This window comes from Eptesicus fuscus, chromosome 2 (assembly GCF_027574615.1).
Source record: "Eptesicus fuscus isolate TK198812 chromosome 2, DD_ASM_mEF_20220401, whole genome shotgun sequence".
Classification (NCBI taxonomy): Eukaryota; Metazoa; Chordata; class Mammalia; order Chiroptera; family Vespertilionidae; genus Eptesicus; species Eptesicus fuscus.
The window spans coordinates 84875722-84894520 of record NC_072474.1 but is presented as its reverse complement, the minus strand read 5'-3'; the positions used below and the strand labels follow the sequence as shown (position 1 = coordinate 84894520).

General features: G+C 43.7%; 1 protein-coding gene across 1 annotated transcript in view; it reads left to right on the top strand.

The window, feature by feature from the left end:
- Window positions 1-18799, top strand: part of KIT (KIT proto-oncogene, receptor tyrosine kinase) — an 80356-nt gene that overhangs the window by 24084 nt on the left and 37473 nt on the right. Inside the window, exons 2-4 of the mRNA XM_028143812.2 lie at window positions 11937-12206; window positions 14976-15257; window positions 16353-16489. Of these exons, the coding sequence (XP_027999613.1) occupies window positions 11937-12206; window positions 14976-15257; window positions 16353-16489 (689 nt within the window). The remainder of the gene's footprint in view (window positions 1-11936; window positions 12207-14975; window positions 15258-16352; window positions 16490-18799) is intronic.

The following is an 18799-nucleotide window of genomic DNA, read 5'->3' as shown; positions in this document are numbered from 1 at the left end:
ACGTTTATCACGGTTGTTCACTTTATAAGCTGTAAGAGCCAGGCATCAAATTCCATGTTTAGGTCTTTATTCTAATTCTGTGTTCAAACAGTAGTTTAAAAACCAATAGGCGGTTAGTTATATTAGTTATGTCATGAAAGAATCACTGCTATTAATTCTCACCACAAATAGTGTAGTACCTTTCATGTCCAGCCACTGGATCTTTAAAAGGGGCTTTATCTTGACCCTTTTATGGCCGAAGTGTTTGATTACAGATCCTAGAATCTTAGCGCTTTTGATGGCTTTTACTGGCCTCTTTGTAGTTTTTCAGAGGGGGAAACCGAGGCCCAGAGAACCTAAGTGACTTGCCCAAGATTTAGAACCCCGAACGTCCCTATGTCCCCATCATTGCGTGTCTTCCCTTCCACCTTCCACTAACTACTTTAGAGTAAAAACATGCAGTTACACATTTCATCGAAAGTGTACAAATATTAGGTACTTTGGCAGACACCAAACGATCACTAATTTTTCCCTCCTCCACCCTGAGGAAAGCTTTGACATCTTTAGAAGACATTGATTGGCAGCTTGAAGCTTTGCTGTCCAGTCCTCCTAGTAAGTTTCCTTGGAGGCATGTAGAACTTGATCTTGGCTGTGCTTTTCTGAAGGCAAAGCAGCCGGAGGGCGTCTTCTCTTGCCACCAGATGGCATGCTTGCGAATCGGGAGGAAGAGGAAAGCATGGAGGGTTCAACTGCAGAGAAGCCCCCAGGGGGGCAATGTTGAGGGATCTGAGTGGGGGGGGGGGGGAATGCTTTATAGCAGAGCCTGAGGTCTGCATGGTTTTCCCAGGGATCACAGCAACCGCCAGAAAAGCAGCAAATGCAAATGCCACAGGAAAGGTGTGCTCAACCCAGGTGATTTATTAGCATTGCGTTTGTCCATGTGGTTAGAGCAGAAAATAGAGGGGCTGACTGGGTCCCCGGGAGGAAACCACTCTCCGCAGCAGAGGCAGGAAGGGGCCCAAACCACAGATGAATCCACCCAAGCTGAAAACCCACAGAAAGGTGAGCGGGCGAGAAGGTGGGGTGGGAGTGGCGCAGCCTGTGACCCTGCCTCCCCCGAGAAGGGCACCCCATTTGCTGCGGGACATCCCTTTCTAGCACCAGGGAGCCTGGTACACCCACTCTTCCCCCAGTGTCTGTGGGAAATGTGGTTCCCCTAGCTGCTTCGTGCCGCTCATGCTTTCCTGAAAAGAGCAGGTCAAAAGAAGGAGGGCCTTAAAAACCGGATTTCTCCTGAGCCTTTGATGCCTTCGAGCCACATGGGGTCATGTTCCTCATGGCCACGTTCATCAGACCGAAGGCTTAGGAGCTTCCAGGCAGGCCTGCTTCGCAGCCTTCTCTGCTAGTCACCTCTCTGTCCCTGCTTCCCATTCCTTTCTTCTTTATTGTTCTCCCTGGCTGCCTGCCTCTGTGGATGTTCATCTCCCAACTCTTCATCCGGGCCCCTGTGTGCACCACCCGTGTCTTCCCCTCTGCCATTAGCCACAGCCTTCCTTGATCACTGATTCCAAGAGTTCCTCCCCCTCCACCTCCTCTTCCTCCCCTCCCCCTCCTCCCGCCCTCCCTTTTCCTCCCCTCCTCCTGTTCCCCACAACTCGCCCGGAAGTTGCTGTCTCCAACAGTACATGTAGTCAAGCTCCTCTCCCACATCCCACAACTTGCAATACCATCAGAGGTTCTGCTGTGGTTGGCCTGGGGTGGGGTGGGGTGGGGCAGGGCTAGGACATTGCCATTCTAGTGTGCAACCAGGGATGCGTGTGAGAGATGTCAGTTACCTGACTGTCCCTCCTCGCTACGGTCAGTGACACCCCTCCTGTGTGCTTAAGACTTTGGGGCGGGTTCTCTGTCTGTTTCTGCTCCCCTGCCTGCTGCCACGTCTTCGGAGATTCTGCAGTCCATCTAAAAGGCCCTCTGCACCACCTAGCCTGGACTTTCCTGGTTCTCACTGCCATCTCTACCCGACTCTAGCCACCTGGGGCCGTGTCTTGTCCTTCTCTGCCCCTTTATCCTTCGTATTCTTCACTCCCTCCCTGAGTGACTTCATGGAAAGTGACTCCATTACCACCCCCTGTGAGAATGTCTGTGGTCCTGGCCTCCCTTGTATGGCCTTCTCCCCCCAGCCCTAGCAACTTCTAGCACCTTCCAGCTGCCATCCGCTGGTCCACATGTCTCTACATTTGGTTTTCCTCCTCCAATCTGTTGGCACTCATCTCCCCATCACGTAAACAAAAAACAAGGATCTCTTTCCTCCTCCTCCTTTCTTCTTCATTGCCCAGATCCAGCCCATCGCGAGGCCCCCTATTCACCTAGTAACCACCCATCTCTCCTCTTGGTCCCCACCACCTCTGGCTTATGCTGTCATTACCTCTTGTCCTTGTCTCTAGTTCCGTCTGTCAGTACTATCCTTCACTGCTTCCAGAGGGCCTCCCCAAAACATACGTCAGTAGATCCCCATCAGACGGGTTCACCCTCTTACATGACAGAGGAGGTGCCACTGTGGTCCTGGCCTTAGTCCCTCCTGGCCTCACACCTCTGTGCTGAAGCGATTCTGAGGGAGGCTGTGACCGTGGAGGCTGTGACCGTGGAGTGCTGTGTTATTAGCTCTGGTGGTCCTCCCATCCAGCAGACCTTTCTCTCCCTCTGCCCCAAGCTCGGCCAGGTCACACCATTTTCTAATTTGAGCTCTAGGAATGCTTTTCTGACCCCTCTTCCTGCCCACCGCCTCTGCTTCATTGTGTGGCAATTATCTGTGCCACTTCTCCCCCACTGGGCTGGGAGCCCCAGCTTTGTATTCCTGGTCCCGGCTCCACCCAGGCCAAATGGTAGGAGCTCAATTACCATTTCATCAATGAAGACCCTTTCAGAAGTGCTTGCTTTGTTACTGAGCCATCTCTCTCTGCCACTAATGACTAATGCTCCAGCTTTTATTTCTCTCTCCTTCCCTTCGCTTCTGTCAATTAGTTCATAATCTTTACACCAACACTGCAATGTGCTTAAGGAGCTGCTTTTTCAAATATTTTTCTGTGGTGAAGTCCTTGTTATTTTGTGATTTTTTTTTTTAATCTGACTTTCAAATGGCAGATCATTTACAATGGTATATTGCTTGAAACCGTAAACTGTCTCAAATATTGAAATGGATTTTGTATGATCATTAAATATCTGTACCTAATACCTGTATGAGACCTGGCATGCAGATAGAATATTTCTTTCTTTTTTTTTTTTGAAACACTAAGTACAAATTTGTGTTGTACCAAGGAATTGTTCTCTTCAGGCACCATCACCAGAGTATTGCAGTGGGAAACTTAAAATGCAATGAGGAAATCATGTCAAATACCTATTATTTACCTCATGTCTAAATTTGAGTAGATTTTAATGAGTTCTATCCAGATAAGGACTTTAATCTCTGTATTGCAAGATTAAAGATACATCTGAACTCTCTCTTACCCACAATCCTCTGGGAATAAAATGATGAATCCAGATTCACATGATTCATTTAGGACTGTTCTCAAACTTGTCCATGGAGGCAGTGTTCAAGGCTGGAGGTAGTCGGGATTTAGGTGGTGTGTTTGGGAGTATGTAGTTGTAAGGTAGTTCCAAGTTCTTTGAAAGCTCATGGTTTGTTTGTTTTTTCCCCTGAAAAAATGCATTTTATTTTACTTTCCATTTTATGCTATATAATGTAATATAAAAGAATGCTTAAAATTATTTGTCGCTGAGTGAAACTGACCTTTAAGAAAGTGAGTTAGAAACACCATAGATCAGAGAAGCATGCTCTGTAAGATGATGTCCCAGATGATCTTCCCCTATCCTGTACCGCACATTTCCTATATATGTAGTCATTCCTTCACGGAGCTCTTACTGAGCATGCTCTGTATTCCTGGTGTGTGAGGATTTGAGACTAGAGATGGATACAGACCTTGCTTTGGGTTATGAGAGCTCACAGTTGTATGTGTGTGTTTGTGTGGCTTTTTTTTTTTTTTGGGGGGGGGGGGTGGTCCTTATAGTACCTGCTTTTTCTGAATCACTTACACCTTCTGAGAACTTTGCCTTTGCCTCTCCCTTCCTTGATTATACCTGCCAACAGGACACATGCAAACACAAAGTCTGCAGGCTCAGCTTTCACAGCCTCTCCCCCTGGAGCTTTTTATGGTCCTTTCAGGCAGAAGAACCGCTGTCCCTGTGAGTCCTGGGGACATATTCATCAACTTTCAGTATTTTTATTTCATTTGCATTGAATTTGTCTTCTACACAAGGCTGCCCATCAGCGTCTAGTTCACTGCGGTGATAGATGCATGTTGAAGTGGCAGACTTGCATGGCTATGGTGGCCTGGCCGCACCACGGTAAAGTGGGGACCATCTGGGGTTCTCCATGGCTTCCTTCAGTGTGTGTGGGTGATCCAGAGTGGATTTGCACCTCCCTGCCACTGGGCAAGAGCATTTTAAGGACTTGAGTAGTTTTCACTGAGCTCATAATCCTGCTTCCCCCAGCTTTATTCTATTTTCAATATCATCTACTGTTTGAAAGCCTCATGGGTGTTGTGGGCAATTACTAGTATCCTTCCATCTTGCTTTTTTATCCAGTTTATTCCTATGGGGATATAGAAGTATGTCAGAAACAGTAGGGTATACAAATCATTAGCTTTTTTATTACAAATTGTGGTTAAACAGTACATGAACCAAAGAGTCGTTGAACTCCAGTGGAGTTTTCAGCTCTGCATTAGTCACAGTTCTTGCCCTACTTCCCCAAAACTAGAGGAGGCCCCTGTATGTGGGTTTGCCTCCCCACCGTTATTTTGCTTGATTCCTTACATTTGTGTCCAAAGGACAAAAGGTTTTGAAATGACTTCCTTACCTTTAAACGCAGTTGTAAATCAGTCTTTGCAGCTTTAGGCATTTGTGAGGGGTGTGAAGACTTGGGGGGGGGGGGGTGGGGAACTGCTGAGACTCTGGATTGCAAGATTAAAGATACATCTGAACTCTCTCTTACCCACAATCTTAGCCCCTACTGAAGGTGACTGGGGAGCACCTGTGCTCAAGCAGGTCGCTCCCTCTTACACACGTCAGAGAACCTTCGACAGTCAGAAGCCCAGCTGGACCAACAATCTGTCTTTTAACCCACAGGTCACAAAGAAACACAGGCATACCTATTTTATTTTCACTTAAGAAAAGACAGATGAATGGCTGCGTTCTTTTTGGTGGAGAAGTAAAACCTTTTCTTTGAGTTTTGGTTATCTGAGTTTGGGTTTTGACTGATGGGAGTTCTGAGCTGCCGTCCTCACCATACACCACACCCAAAATGCAAGGTCTGCAGTTTCTAATTTCAGTTTCCATCAATGCAGTGCTTATGAAACAGCTGGAATGTAGGCTCCCTGTGTTTGTGAATCGGAGGCCCTCCCATAATCCTCTAGTGTTTTACTCACATTTAGTTGACAGTTGTCTTTTTTTTTTTTCAGTTGAGCCATCTTATAAAGTGTTTCTGAGTTATCAGAGACTTCACAGCTCTCCCCAATGCACACACTCATATTTCATCAGTTTTTATAACATGTACTTAATTTATACTAGTACAAAGTAGTGTCCAGTCGAACTTCCATAAACAGGTTTGAGAATAGAACGAAATGACTCAGGTAGTGTGAGTAGAAAAGCAGAAGTGTTTGAGAGAACCTGATAGCCTTGGACGTTCAAAGTCTCCTGGCCAGTAGTGGCCAGTGTGGTTTTAAACGTCGGTTGTTAACAGAGCTCCTGCTAGAAATGGCGACTTTGTAGAAGGCGATAGAGAGGTGGGAATGAAGATGCCATTCGTGCCCCCTCACAACTGAGTGGAACAAATAAAAATGATGACAAAGTAAAGTTTTACATGACATGGTTTAAAACAGAGGGGCTCACGGAGGCTGATACTGGAGGTTAGAGGGATCCGATGAGAAAGAGCCAAGATAGCTGAGAAAGTTTGAGGCTTCAATGGGCCTTGAATTTTAAAAAGTGTTGGATTTAAAAATTTTGGCTTTTCAAAATTATGCTAAAACCTACGTAATATAAAAAGTACCATTTTAAATGTCCAAGTCAGTGCCATTAAGTACATTCACGGTGTTGTGCAACTGTCACCACTATTCATTTCCAGAATTTTCTTTTTTTTGTCATTCCCAACAGAGACTCTGTACCCAGTAAACTCTCTATGCCTCCCTACCCCTAGCTCTTGGTAATCTCTATTCTATTTCCTGTTTCTATTAATTTGCCTTCATATAAATTCCACTTCATATATGTCCTTGTGAGTCTGACTTATTTCACTTAGCATAATGTTTTCAAAGTTTACTCATGTTGTAGCATATGTTGGAATTTAATTCCTTTTTATGGCCGAATAATATTCTGGTGTATGCATATACCTTGTTTAGTTTATCCACTCATCTGTCTGTTGAACTTGGGTTGTTTCTACTTTTTGACTATTGTGAACAATCCTATATAATAAAAGCATAGTGTGAAAATGGTCCTCTCGAATGGGAGTTCTTCTGGGAGTTCGACCCAAGGGGTGGGCCGGCCCGGGAAAGAGAGGGAGGCCCCGGCGGCAGGGGCAGCAGGTGGCCAGGGGAAGGGAGGGAGGCTCTGGTGGGGGTGGTGGTGGCAGGTGGCTGGGGGAAGGGAGGGAGTACCTGGCTGGCAGCCGGCAGCTGCTGAGGACCCTACCAGTGCACGAATTTTGTGCACTGGGCCTCTAGTACTGCTATAATAAACATGGGTGTGCAAATACTTGTTGGCATTCCTGCTTTCAGTTCTTTGGGGTATGGTTGAATTTTATGCTTGTGAAAGGCTCTGGAGGGTATGTTGGCATATAGCTTGAATTCTTATTAAAATCTTGCATTGCTGACTGGTCCCGAGTGCCCCTTGCCTGCCTTGTTTTTGCTCTTTGAGTACAAGGCCTGTCTTCTAGGTTCAGCACTGAGGAAAGTACCTGGATAAGTACTTGCTGAATAGTTCCTGGAGTTCCTAGCTCAGAGCCATCATTGACTATAGCTGGTCCCCAGAGTGGTGTGTGTGTGTGTGTGTGTGTGTGTTTGTGTGGGTGTTTTTTTGGTTGTTGTTGTTCTTGTTGTATTTTGCTCATTAATTAACATGTGTTCAGGGAACAGAAAACAATTTTTAATATTAGCCCTAGCCAAACGTAATTAGGGAAGTACATTGTCTAATGCAAAGAGTCCTGATGTAGATAAAACCCAATTTAACAAACATGTGTTGAGAACTTGCTATATACCAGACACATTTCAAAATATGTAATTTCAGACCAATTTCAAAACTCAGCTGGAATGCCTTATTGGTATTGGATTTTAAATATAATGAAGGTAGAAAGGTAAGTCTGTGTGTACACACTCACTCTCACCTTTTAACATGAATCTCCATAGTCTTTTTTTTTATTGTGAGAACATTATAACAACATTCAAGATAGTTTGGGAAAAAGAGAATAAGTAATACCCACAGTCTCTCTTTAACATAAGCTCTATTTTCATTTAAATAGTGTGAGTTTGAGGGTTGAACTTATAAATAATTTATTTGGAAAATAAAACTATGAATGCTGTGGTGGTAATGATTTTAAAAATTTATTTTTAAAAACCCTAGGCATAAAGCATGAACTGGTGAGCTCGAATTTGGAAGCTCCCTTTTTGCAGGTATCCATGGTAGTATTGGTGGATGAACTCAGCCACTCCCTTTGCTCAGTGAAGGTGCAGAGTTGACCTCTGTCCTCTTTTGGGGCTTGGACAGTGGACAGTGGACATCTGTTAACAGGGGCTGGGTGTTTGGGAACCTGACCTCCTGAAGGTCTTCTATCTGTCAGGGATCGAAGGAAGTGCTTTTATGACTATGCTAAAGAGGGAAAGTACAACTTCGAATTCTTACTCTGAGGGCTCTAAGACCTGGGAGTAGGTAGATAAACACAACTGTTGAGCATCAGCGTAAACCGTGTGGTTGATGGGGCTGGACATGGTGGTGGGGTTTAGTGAGGACAGGTGATTGTGACCTGAAGTGGTGAGGGGACAACATCTATGAAGACTGGGCTATTCCACATGGCAGGTTGGTGAATTGGCAGAGCAGGCATTTCCTCGGGCACAGGCAGGAAAACGAGCATGCCAAGAATAAGGAATGTTTGCAGGACCCTTAGCCAGCATCCTAAGGGTCTGTCTTCTTAGAGAGGCAGGTTGGATCCAGAGGGAACAGGTAGCAATGAATTTCAAGGAAGTGCTTTGTAAGCTGTACCTGATGTCAGTGTTAGCTGCTGTCTCTGGTAGGGTTTTTGAGACTGGGTTGTTGAAAAGGTGGTGTTTTCAGCTGATGGATCTCAGGGTTACAAAATAGAATGAGTTGGGGGTCAGGTAAGAGGCTGGAGTCATGGAGACCTTTCAGGAGAGGATGTTATCTCTCTGTGAGGAGGTCCATGAATGGCTACGGTGGGGTGGGGCAGCGGGAGTAGAAAGGATGTGTGGTAGAGATTTCAAAGGAGAGCTTGCTGGGATTTGCTGCCAAGGAAGGTAGAAGTCAGGCAGGAATCCATTTGGGAAATGATGGAACTGTGCACATCCATAGGAAGTGAGTAAGTCAGGACTGATTGGAAGGATATGAAGAGGTTCTATTTTCAGAATAATTGTGCCAAATATTAATCATGTGTTTTCTATGTGCCCAAGAACAGTTCTGAGTGCTTTACATAACAGCCTTATGAAATAGGTGCTATTAATGTCCCTACTTTACAGATGAGGAAACTGAGGTAGAATTGACTAGTAACTTGCCTAAGTATTACATACTTAGTGGCAGAGCCAGGATGCAAATATAGGCAGTCTTAATTCAAGAGCCAAGCTCTTACCTAGTATGCTTTACTGCTTCTCTGTAATAGCTAGCACTTACTAAAAACTACTCAGTCCTGGGTTAAGCTCCTTGCATGTATTTATTGCTTTTAACTCCCATAATAACTCCCATGAGATGAAGGTTTTTTTCCCCATCATTTTTCAGATGCATAAACTTGGACACAGAGATGTTGAGTGACCTACCTTAAGTCACACAGCTAGGCCTTGCCTATATTGGCATGGTAGGTCTCCAGTAGGCAGCATTATTTACTTGCCTGGATTGCAATATCTACATATGTCCTCAAGATTCAATCATGAGAAAATTGAATTGATTGACATGTTTGGGATATAAATGCTGGAATAATTTTTGGATTGAACTTACTGTCAATGTCATTCATAATCACTTGGAACTATCTTAATTTAAAGGGGGTAAATAATTGAAATGATAGTGTCTCTGTTGATGGCTGTGCCTGTTTTCATTATTTAATACTCTGGATGACTTTGAAAATAATCCCAACCACTTCATTTCCATATTCTGACAGTTCCATTTAGATGTTGAGCCTACTGGGCACAGATAGTCTCGTCTACAGCACTTACCATGTTGTTGGTGCTTAATAACATTTTTTATTACAATTGACCTTCTTGCTATCTTCTACACATCAAGGCTGCCGATTGCCTTCTGATGTGGGGTGTACTTTGCTTGACGTCATGGAGGTACAATTGATGCCATGGTTGAAAAGCACCCAAATGAAATATTTGTCTGGACAACAAACTGGACTTGAGACTGGTCATCTGTAGACACCTGCAGGGGACAGTTTCCGCCCTTTAGAGCCCATTCGGTCTGTCCCTCTTCACCTCTTCAGGGATCTTACTTTTTACCTTCAAATGTCAACAGGTCTTTGATGTTCTTTCCGTTGTAGCCTTTGGCTACAGACCTGTTTCTCTGCTTCCTCTTGCTGTAGCTCTCCAAGGAGAGGTCTATACGTGCAGCCTTTAACCTTGGAGCAAACAAATTCCCACTCAACTGAAATTGTACCCTTGGATTTCCTGTGGTCTCTTCTAACCAAATTTAGGGACTTTTGTTCACGTTCATCCCCTTTGATCTTGTTCAGCATCTGCCCTAGACCCCACCTTTTCTTTGAAACCTCTTATCTGTTGCCTTCCTTGCATCTTTAGCCTTTCCCCTTTCTTTCTTTCTGGTGGTCTTTTTTTTTTTTTTTGGTCTCAACTCTTTTCTACATCCTCTTAGTTGGAAGCGCTCTCTAAGGTTGGTACTCAATGTGTTTCTCTTTGTTCCACAAGCCCTTTTCCTTGATGATCTGGTCCCAGTCTTTTAAATGTACACATTATTGCTCTGCTTCCACCACATGAATTTCAAGTCGTAGAGTGAGAAGTCCATCTACTGCCCAGGCAGCGCCTGGGAGCAGGTCTGTTGCCTCTCCTGCCCCAGTCCCTTTCTGACTGCGCCTCCATCTCCCTGCCCCAGCCATCCTGAACTTGCAGAGGGTTTCCTGGTGTGGCTTCCTCTTGCTGCCTTTGCCTCCCTCCAGCCCCTTTCTCCACCTGGCTTGAACGGCTTCAACTCCTCCTTCAGAGCTCAGGTCGGTTCTTGTCTCCAGCCTTGCATGTGTGTGGAGGGGACACCCATACTCTGCACACGAGCCACTTTCTCTTGAGAACCTGCGGAAGTGATTGAAAGCCCTCCCCCGCCCCCAGGGTGTTCTGTTTTTCTCTTGCCTCGCCCACCACACCCAGGGACCTTTTCTTCTCTCTCCCTCATTCAGGTCACCCATGACTCGATCTTTTGTATTTTTAATTGCACTATAACCTAGAACCATTAACGGGTTCTTCCTCTGACAGAATATATTTATCTTCCTCTTGAGTCCCAAATCCTTAATGCAGGTCCTTATCACTTTTGCCTCCCTGAGGACCAGAGCTTTTCACCGATCTCCTTGAATCTAGGTGAGGTTTGGTATCTCACAGGGCATGCCATTTATCTACTGAGAAACCTGTGGTGACTCTACATGGTCTCTGAGGCACATTCCACCTCCTTAGCCTGCTTAGTCTTACCTCCCATGGTCGCCACTGTGCTGTCTTCCACCTCCTCTTGATATTGTCAAGGTTCAGCCCATTTCTTCCTTTTTCTTCAGCTTGTAGCTGTGTTTCACTTATTCTGACACTTGAGCAGTGTGTTGAAGCTCCGGAGTTAGGTCCCCCCGTAGAGACCACAGGTCACCCTTACATGGACTTTGTCCCAGCACCTGGCATGGTGCTTCTGCAGATTGTGAGAGCACAATTAATGAACAGATGTTTGCATTTATGCAACAGGTGCATGAATGGATGAGTGAATCGGCTGCTGTGAGTTTTCTAAGGTTCAGGCTTCACATTCAGAGTCTGAAGTTTCCATCTTTAAACTACTTTCCTACCAAAGAAACCTATGTAGACATTAGGTTGATTAGTCTGCAACCCAACATTTGCCATGAAACAGCTCGTGGTCTGATCTTTACAAGGGCATTTTTATTTTCTGCCTTATTGTTTGAAACTCATAAATAGTTCTCCTTTTGATGACTATCACCATATAAGGAGAACTACATAGAAATAACCGAATTCACAAGTCTTTAAGAAAAAGCCAAGCTATGTCATGGTCATGTGCATTTTGCCAAAAAGAGTGACGGGCCAATGGTTGTTTTTTTACAGTGTGGGATTTTGCTTTTGTTGTTTTTAAGCCGGTGTCCGAGGGTTAGCATCATCGCAGTGGCCCATATTCAGAAAGGAAACTTGACCCAGCTGTGTGTTTGCCCCAGAGAAGGCCATGGCATCCAGCTAGTCTTGGCTTACAGCACCAAGTATTACCTCAACACCCAGTGTTACCTCAGGATTCATTGAGGATTGCAGAAAATAATTTAATTTTCTAGATGAACAAACTTTAAACAGAACTCTCTCAGACTATAAATAGCAGGGCAGCTTTGTCCTATTTTTATTGTACACAAAAGATGAAAATCAATATTGGAAGAGATGCTTTATTTCGCCAAGGAAAAAGATCACACTCAACAACAATTCCCATTTTTTTCTTGGCAGGCTCTTCGCAACCATCTGTGAGTCCAGGGGAACTGTCTCCACCATCCATCCATCCAGCAAAACCAGAGTTAATAGTCAGTGTTGGCGACGAGATTAGGCTGCTATGCACCGATCCAGGATTTGTCAAATGGACTTTTGAGACCCTGGGTCAACTGAGTGAGAAAACACACAATGAGTGGATCACGGAGAAAGCAGAGGCCACCAACACCGGCAATTACACGTGCACCAACGAGGACGGCTTAAGCAGTTCCATTTATGTGTTTGTTAGAGGTAAATGCTCAGCTTTCTTTGATGCTGTGCTTCAGAGAACTTAATATCCTGTTCTTAATTATGGATGACATATAGATGACTGAGCCGTGGGTAAAATATTACTGGCTGGGACGAGGAAGCCCAAACCAAATTGTTCTTTGTTTGTCAGTTTCTCCATCTTGTGATACACAGTGGCTTTGGTTAGGATTCCAGCCGAAGGTCTGCAAGGCTGTGGCACTCTTCCTAATGAGATTACAGCGTGGTCAGCCCATTTGTCCTGGTGCTCTGGGTAAACCCGGAGGATAAATTAGGCCCTTTGGGAAGGCTGCATTTTAATGCCTTGAGATCTCAGATACTCCCACTTAGTAAAAAACACTTCAGGGAACTAAAGGTCTCCAAAGGCCTCAACAAGACTAACACTTCAAGAGGACTGACCCACTTTTAAGGGATAAACTCAGAAAAATTACTCAGTCGGCAAAGCATCCCGTGTCCTTTCTAGGTTCTTAATAGATGTCAGTTGATTCATTTGAAAAATTGTGACCTCTTAGAAACAAAAGAAAAATATGATCGTTGGTTTTCTATAACTCATTTCCTGTGATGAATTCAGTGATTCAGCTGTGTATCTTTGTCAAGAGGGGGTTTGGGGGCGGGGCTGGGGGTGGGGAGTGAGTACCTTTTTGTGTTGATGTAAAAACTGAAGCACTTGAAGCTTAAGAGAGACAGCCAGGTTATAAAGAGACATACAGGCCCACTTCTAGTCCTGGGCTGTACCTGGAGTGGGGCTATCATGGAAACAGGCCTGAGGAGGAGGCCTCTTCCATGATATTGTGGAAGAACAATGAATACATTTATCCCAAATCATAAACCTGAGCAACCTCAAGAGTCTCAGTTCCTCCCTGCAACATTTAATAAAATCACCTGCTCTGTCTTCTTTACCTAAATGTCATTAGGGAGACAGAATTGTGCACATTCTAGCTTTATCCGGGTGAGTAAGGGGACTCACATGGTCGCCATAAAGGGTGCCATGAAATTGACTCTTAGTTTGTATGTTGTCTCTCCTAGTTGGATGGCTGGAAGGAGTCCACATTGATAGGCCACAGCTCAGCCTCTGGGCATGGCTCCGTAGTTGTTGAGCCAACCTGTGCCCTGTTCTTTGACAGAGGGTCTCTGTGTTTTCCACGTGGTAATAAGCATTCTGCTTGTTAATAGGATGGGTAGACAACTGACTAAAAGGGGAGAACTGCCGAATTAGTCAAATCAGTCTCACAGAACTCACCAATTTTTCTTTACAGGGGAAGTCGTCCTCCATAACTTAGAACTAGACTTAATTATTACTGATTTAAGATGTTTGGATACTTACATAATCGAGGTTACAGCAATGTAGAAAATCAGGTCATTGTTGTAAGGGCCAGACTCAAGCAGCTGAGAAAGAGTAGATGGGAAAATAGCCAACTCTGGCCATAGACCATTGTTCACCCACCATGAAGTAATTTATTCACAAAATAAATGTAAGGCTGAGAGATACATAATTCATTTTGGAAAAACTCTTTTCCAAATTGGTCAAAATTAAATGGTGAGACGTATATTTCAGTTATATTAAATGGGTTTTTGTGGAACATCTTAATTTCCAGATTGGAAAGATAATAAAAAACAAATCTGTTGGCCCGACTGAGTATCTATAGTATCTGTACACAGTAAAGGGTGGCAGCATATGGTGGATACAGAATGAGGTTTGTCTTTGCTTATATGGGGTCCCAGTCTGCCTGAGGCTTTCCCAGTCCATCAGACCCCCTTTCACCCACAAGCGTTCTGGTTTAGATGATAAAGTATTTGCTACAGTATTCCCGAGACTCATAAACTCCCCTTGTGAGTTTGAAATTATTTTATTTCCAAAAGTTATACTTAACTTTTAAGGAGTTGAATAGAGGGAGGGCCCCATGCTATTTGTACCGCGGTGGTCGGCTGATAGTTTTCTAGATTCTATTCAGAAGCCAAAGATCCTGGAGACTGGGAACGCTGGAAAGAGCCCTCCCAGAGGGCTTAGAGCAGTGAGCGGCAAACTCATTAGTCAACAGAGCCAAATATCAACAGCACAACGATTGAAATTTATTTTGAGAGCCAAATTTTTTAAACTTAAACTTCTTCTAACGCCACATCTTCAAAATAGACTCACCCAGGCCGTGGTATTTTGTGGAAGAGCCACACTCAAGGGGCCAAAGAGCCGCATGTGGCTCGTGAGCCGCGGTTTGCCGACCACTGGCTTAGAGGAAGGACACCTTCCCCTGACCCTAAGAGGTGTTATCAGACAGCTTATTCTTGGCCAGTGCTCCTTAAAGTATTACCAGTTGCAGAAAAAGAGTGGTGGTTATGATAAAATATGAGTGCGCACACGTTGGTCTAGGTCAGAGCTGGGTTTGACTTCTGCCCAGCCATTTCCAGGCGACATCATTTTAGGAGAATCACTTTTTCTGAGCCTTCAGTTTCTTCATCTATAAAATGGGATAATGATAGTGCCCATCACGTAGGAGTATTTTGAGAATGAAATGAAATACATAGTGTGTAATGGTCCAAGCTTAGTGCCCTACACATGGAAAGTGTTTAATAAACATGAACTCTTACTTGTTAGTGTTATTTGGGTAAATCCTACTTTTGCCTGCAAAGACAAAAATTCAGCAGCCATTTGATCCACTGGGAATGGTTGTTAGGAAAGGTAACGTTTTCGATCCCTGAGAAGCGTTTTTCAGTGCCTGTGACCAGATTCAAATCACTGATTTTTTGAATATATTACAGATCCTGCAAAGCTTTTCCTTATGGGCCTGTCCCTGTATGGGAAAGAAGGCAATGACACGCTGGTCCGCTGCCCTCTGACTGACCCGGACGTGACCAATTACTCCCTCACGGGCTGCGAGGGGAAACCTCTTCCCAAGGACCTGACGTTTGTCGCCGATCCCAAGGCTGGCATCACCATCAGAAACGTGAAGCGCGAGTACCACCGGCTCTGCTTGCACTGCTCTGCGGACAGGAAGGGCAAGTCCGTGCTGTCGAAGAAATTCACCCTGAAAGTGAGGGCAGGTACGGGCCCTCGATTACTTCCCTCTGGGAGCCGGACCATCCGCTGACCGAAAGAGGACTTCTCTCTTTCCAGTGGTCCGTCTTAGCACAGTCAGGCGGGCAGCTGGCTCTTTAATTCCCCCAACTTGAAATAATGCCAGCTGCTTGTGAATTCCTTATTCCCCAGGGGACCGGCCCTTGACTGCCTTCAGCTGGGTGTGTCTCCCAGAGATTGGCATTTAGACCATCCTGGGGACAGTCATAAAACCTATTGACGTTAGGACATGCCGGTTTCATAATTGCACCAAGTGTTCTCTCCAAGAGAAACCCATTGGGAAGCTTTAGTTACACTGTTTGAAAAGATTAGCATACACACGTTTCACTCCCTTCTTTACTATTGATATATGGGCCAACTTTCTCCTCAGCTATTTAATTTTAATGCATTCTCCAACTAGTCATACTCCGAGGAGGAAAGTACCAACTAACCATGGGCCTCATTCTCATTGTGACATTATAGGTACATTATTTTGGTTGCAGGTAGATATTTAGATTTTTGTACTTCAGAGGCCATCTCACTCAACACCAGTTGGCAATCAGCTATTGAATCGTGTTTATTAAGGCTTTTGAAAAAGTACACTCCCTGGGATTAAGGGAACACTTGATTATTTAAGACCTGGGGTTTTCAGAAACGAGCAAGATACTATTTTTACAACACATGGGAAAGATGCCTGTTTGGTTAGAAGAATATAATTAGTTGTAGGTCACATCCTCACGAAACCGGCAGGGTTGTGTGAGATGAAGACGAAAGCTGCGTCCCCTCGCCTGGGCTTCTACCTGTTTCGAAGTAACATTGACCGGGAGCGGTCTGATCTCAGAGTAGACACTCCTGTTTTCCCCACTCAATATTAATGAATTTACTTGAAGGATGATGCATGGTTTAATTGTCGATGTCTTTAGATATGCAAGTAAGTACTACAGATCAGTTAGCACCATCCTTCATATTTTTACTTCAAAGATGCCAGAAGGAGCTGTGTGCGTTTGAGGAAAAACGGTAAGTAAAAATGTCATGCTTTGATAGGACGAATTATTCGAGGGCCACGTCTCTTTTTATTCTAGCCATCAGAGCTGTACCAGTGGTGACTGTGTCCAAATCAAGCTCTCTTCTTAGGGAAGGGGAAGAATTCACAGTGACATGCTCCATAAAGGATGTGTCTAGTTCCGTAGACTCGATGTGGATAAAGGAAAACAGCCAGGTGGGTGAACTGTTTCCTCCATTTTTCTCAATATATCATTCTCTGCATGTGGGAGATTTCCACATTTTTTAAAAAGTCTATTAATTGTCCTGGGGGATGGCTCAGCTGGCGTGTCTGTCTGAGGGGGGACTGTCTGGGAGTGTGTGCAGATGCATATTTCCCCCTTTCATAACACCATATGTGGCTGTGTACACTTATTATTGGTAAAAAGTACATGTCATTTTGTACATTTGTTTTAGATAATCTACAAGAGAACTTCAGAATTATGTTCTATGCTGTGTTGTTGTTTTTTTAACAACTTTAGTTAGGGAAATTAAAAAACACACAAAACTAATGGTTAACTGCATAAACACCTTGATTTTCAAAGTATGATTGATACCCTTCAGGCCAAATTATTTAAAATATTGGGAAGAGTTGCCAGTTTTTTCCCTTCCATATTTTAAAAAGAATAATTCGTCTCAGATATTTACCAGGAAGCTCTTTTCTCCCTCGTAAAGTGGCTTATCCATTTGAGAGATGGGTTTCTTTTTGTATGGATCTGATTTCCTCCTTTGAGGCTGATTACCTGCGATCAAGTTGCTAATGGTTTTCTATTTGTTTTAGTTGCTATTAATAAAATGGTTATCTTGAATCTGAAACATTCGGACAGGTTTACGTTCTCATTCATTTAACAAATGCGTATTGAATGTCTACTATATGTCAAACTACTATGTTAGGTATATCTTAAAATGAAATAAATTCTAGCCAGTTATACTTGAGGTTTTTTTTCCTCTCTAAATACTCATATTAATAGCAGGGTCTTTAAAATGTCTAATTTCTCTAATATTTTGTTTACAGTTTTCATTGACTGAGTTTTCCCAGTAATTTTTGTTTGAATAATCTTGGCCATCTAGTTAGTTAGCTGTCACGGTGATTTTTTTTTTTTTCTCAGTATGTATGTATGAATCACATTGGAAAAAAGAAAGGCTATATTTGTCTCCTGTTTCTCTTCTTCCTCATCATGCCCTGTATTCAACAATGGCAATTTTATGCCTTTTAAAAGAATTCTTTGCTAAACAAGTAACCATGGTGATTAGCATAATGCAAAGCATCATGATGGTATTCATGTGGACCTGTGATGGATGACACCTTGCTAAATGAAGCCTGCTGTGGACTAGAAGAATGGATTGTCCCATGGACTTGCTCTTTCAAACCAATGGCTCAGAGAAATAAGTTTTAGTTCCCATATCGTGTAATTTAATAAAAACAATGGCTTACGTATGGACTTTTGACTAACCTTCCTGAACACAATCCTATATTAATTGGCTTTTTATAATTCTTGATTTCAGATGAGAGAACAGTTTAGCCTGTGTGTGTATTTGAGCTTCAGCATAACTTGAAAATTAGCCTTTTTGAGAGGAGAAATTAAATTGCCCCAGGCAGTTTTGCTCTGAACCATTTTTCCCAGGAGCCCTGGATGCCATTCCCAATTAATCCACTGGCACTGGTAGATAAGCCTTCAGTGTTGGGAGCTCTTTGGGGAAATCCCAGTGTGCGCACCTCCAAGGGTTAAGGAAAACCAAATCACGTGCAAGCAATATGTAATGTGTGACTTGCAGATGGGGCTCGTGGCTCTGTGCCAAGGTTCATCTATGAATCTTTTATTGATATCCTTCGGCTTAATTTGGAATACTTAGCACTGCTAGCGCTATCAAATTATCTTTAAAATCTATAGTATTTGATTCTAACCATTTAGAGTCATGTAGCTCACAATGAAATAGAGGTAAACTGTTTTAGAGTTTTTGCAATTTTTTTGTTTTAAAATATAAGAGACTCTGAAATTTATTCAGCACTTGTAAGTCTTGGTTAGCTTTTCTGATGCTTATAAATCCATGTATTTTTACTTGCTTTTGATTATGATCTTCGACAGCATCCAAAATTACAGTCTTTGGGGTATGTGTCGACATTGCATCATTTACGTCCAAGTTGGCACTCACATGTTCAGTGTCCCTCTGTAGCTCCCAAAGGCAGACTCTTGGGCTCTTGTAAGAACTACAAGGAGAAAGATACCTGGAATCTGGAACCTGGTATATTATCTGTCCATTGTCACTCTGCCTTTGCAGAGGAGAAGTCTGTGACATGATGGACTGGGCAAGGTTAGAGAAAATGTCACTTCACCTCGCTATTGCATTTTTTTAACAACGGATCTTATGCCGTGAAGTGGCAGATGTCTGCCAATTAATTATCAGAAGAATCTCTTAGAAGGGAGTATTTTTAAATCTGCACAGTGCTCCTAACTGGAGAGGCCTTTAAAAACCCTTGTTCCCTCAG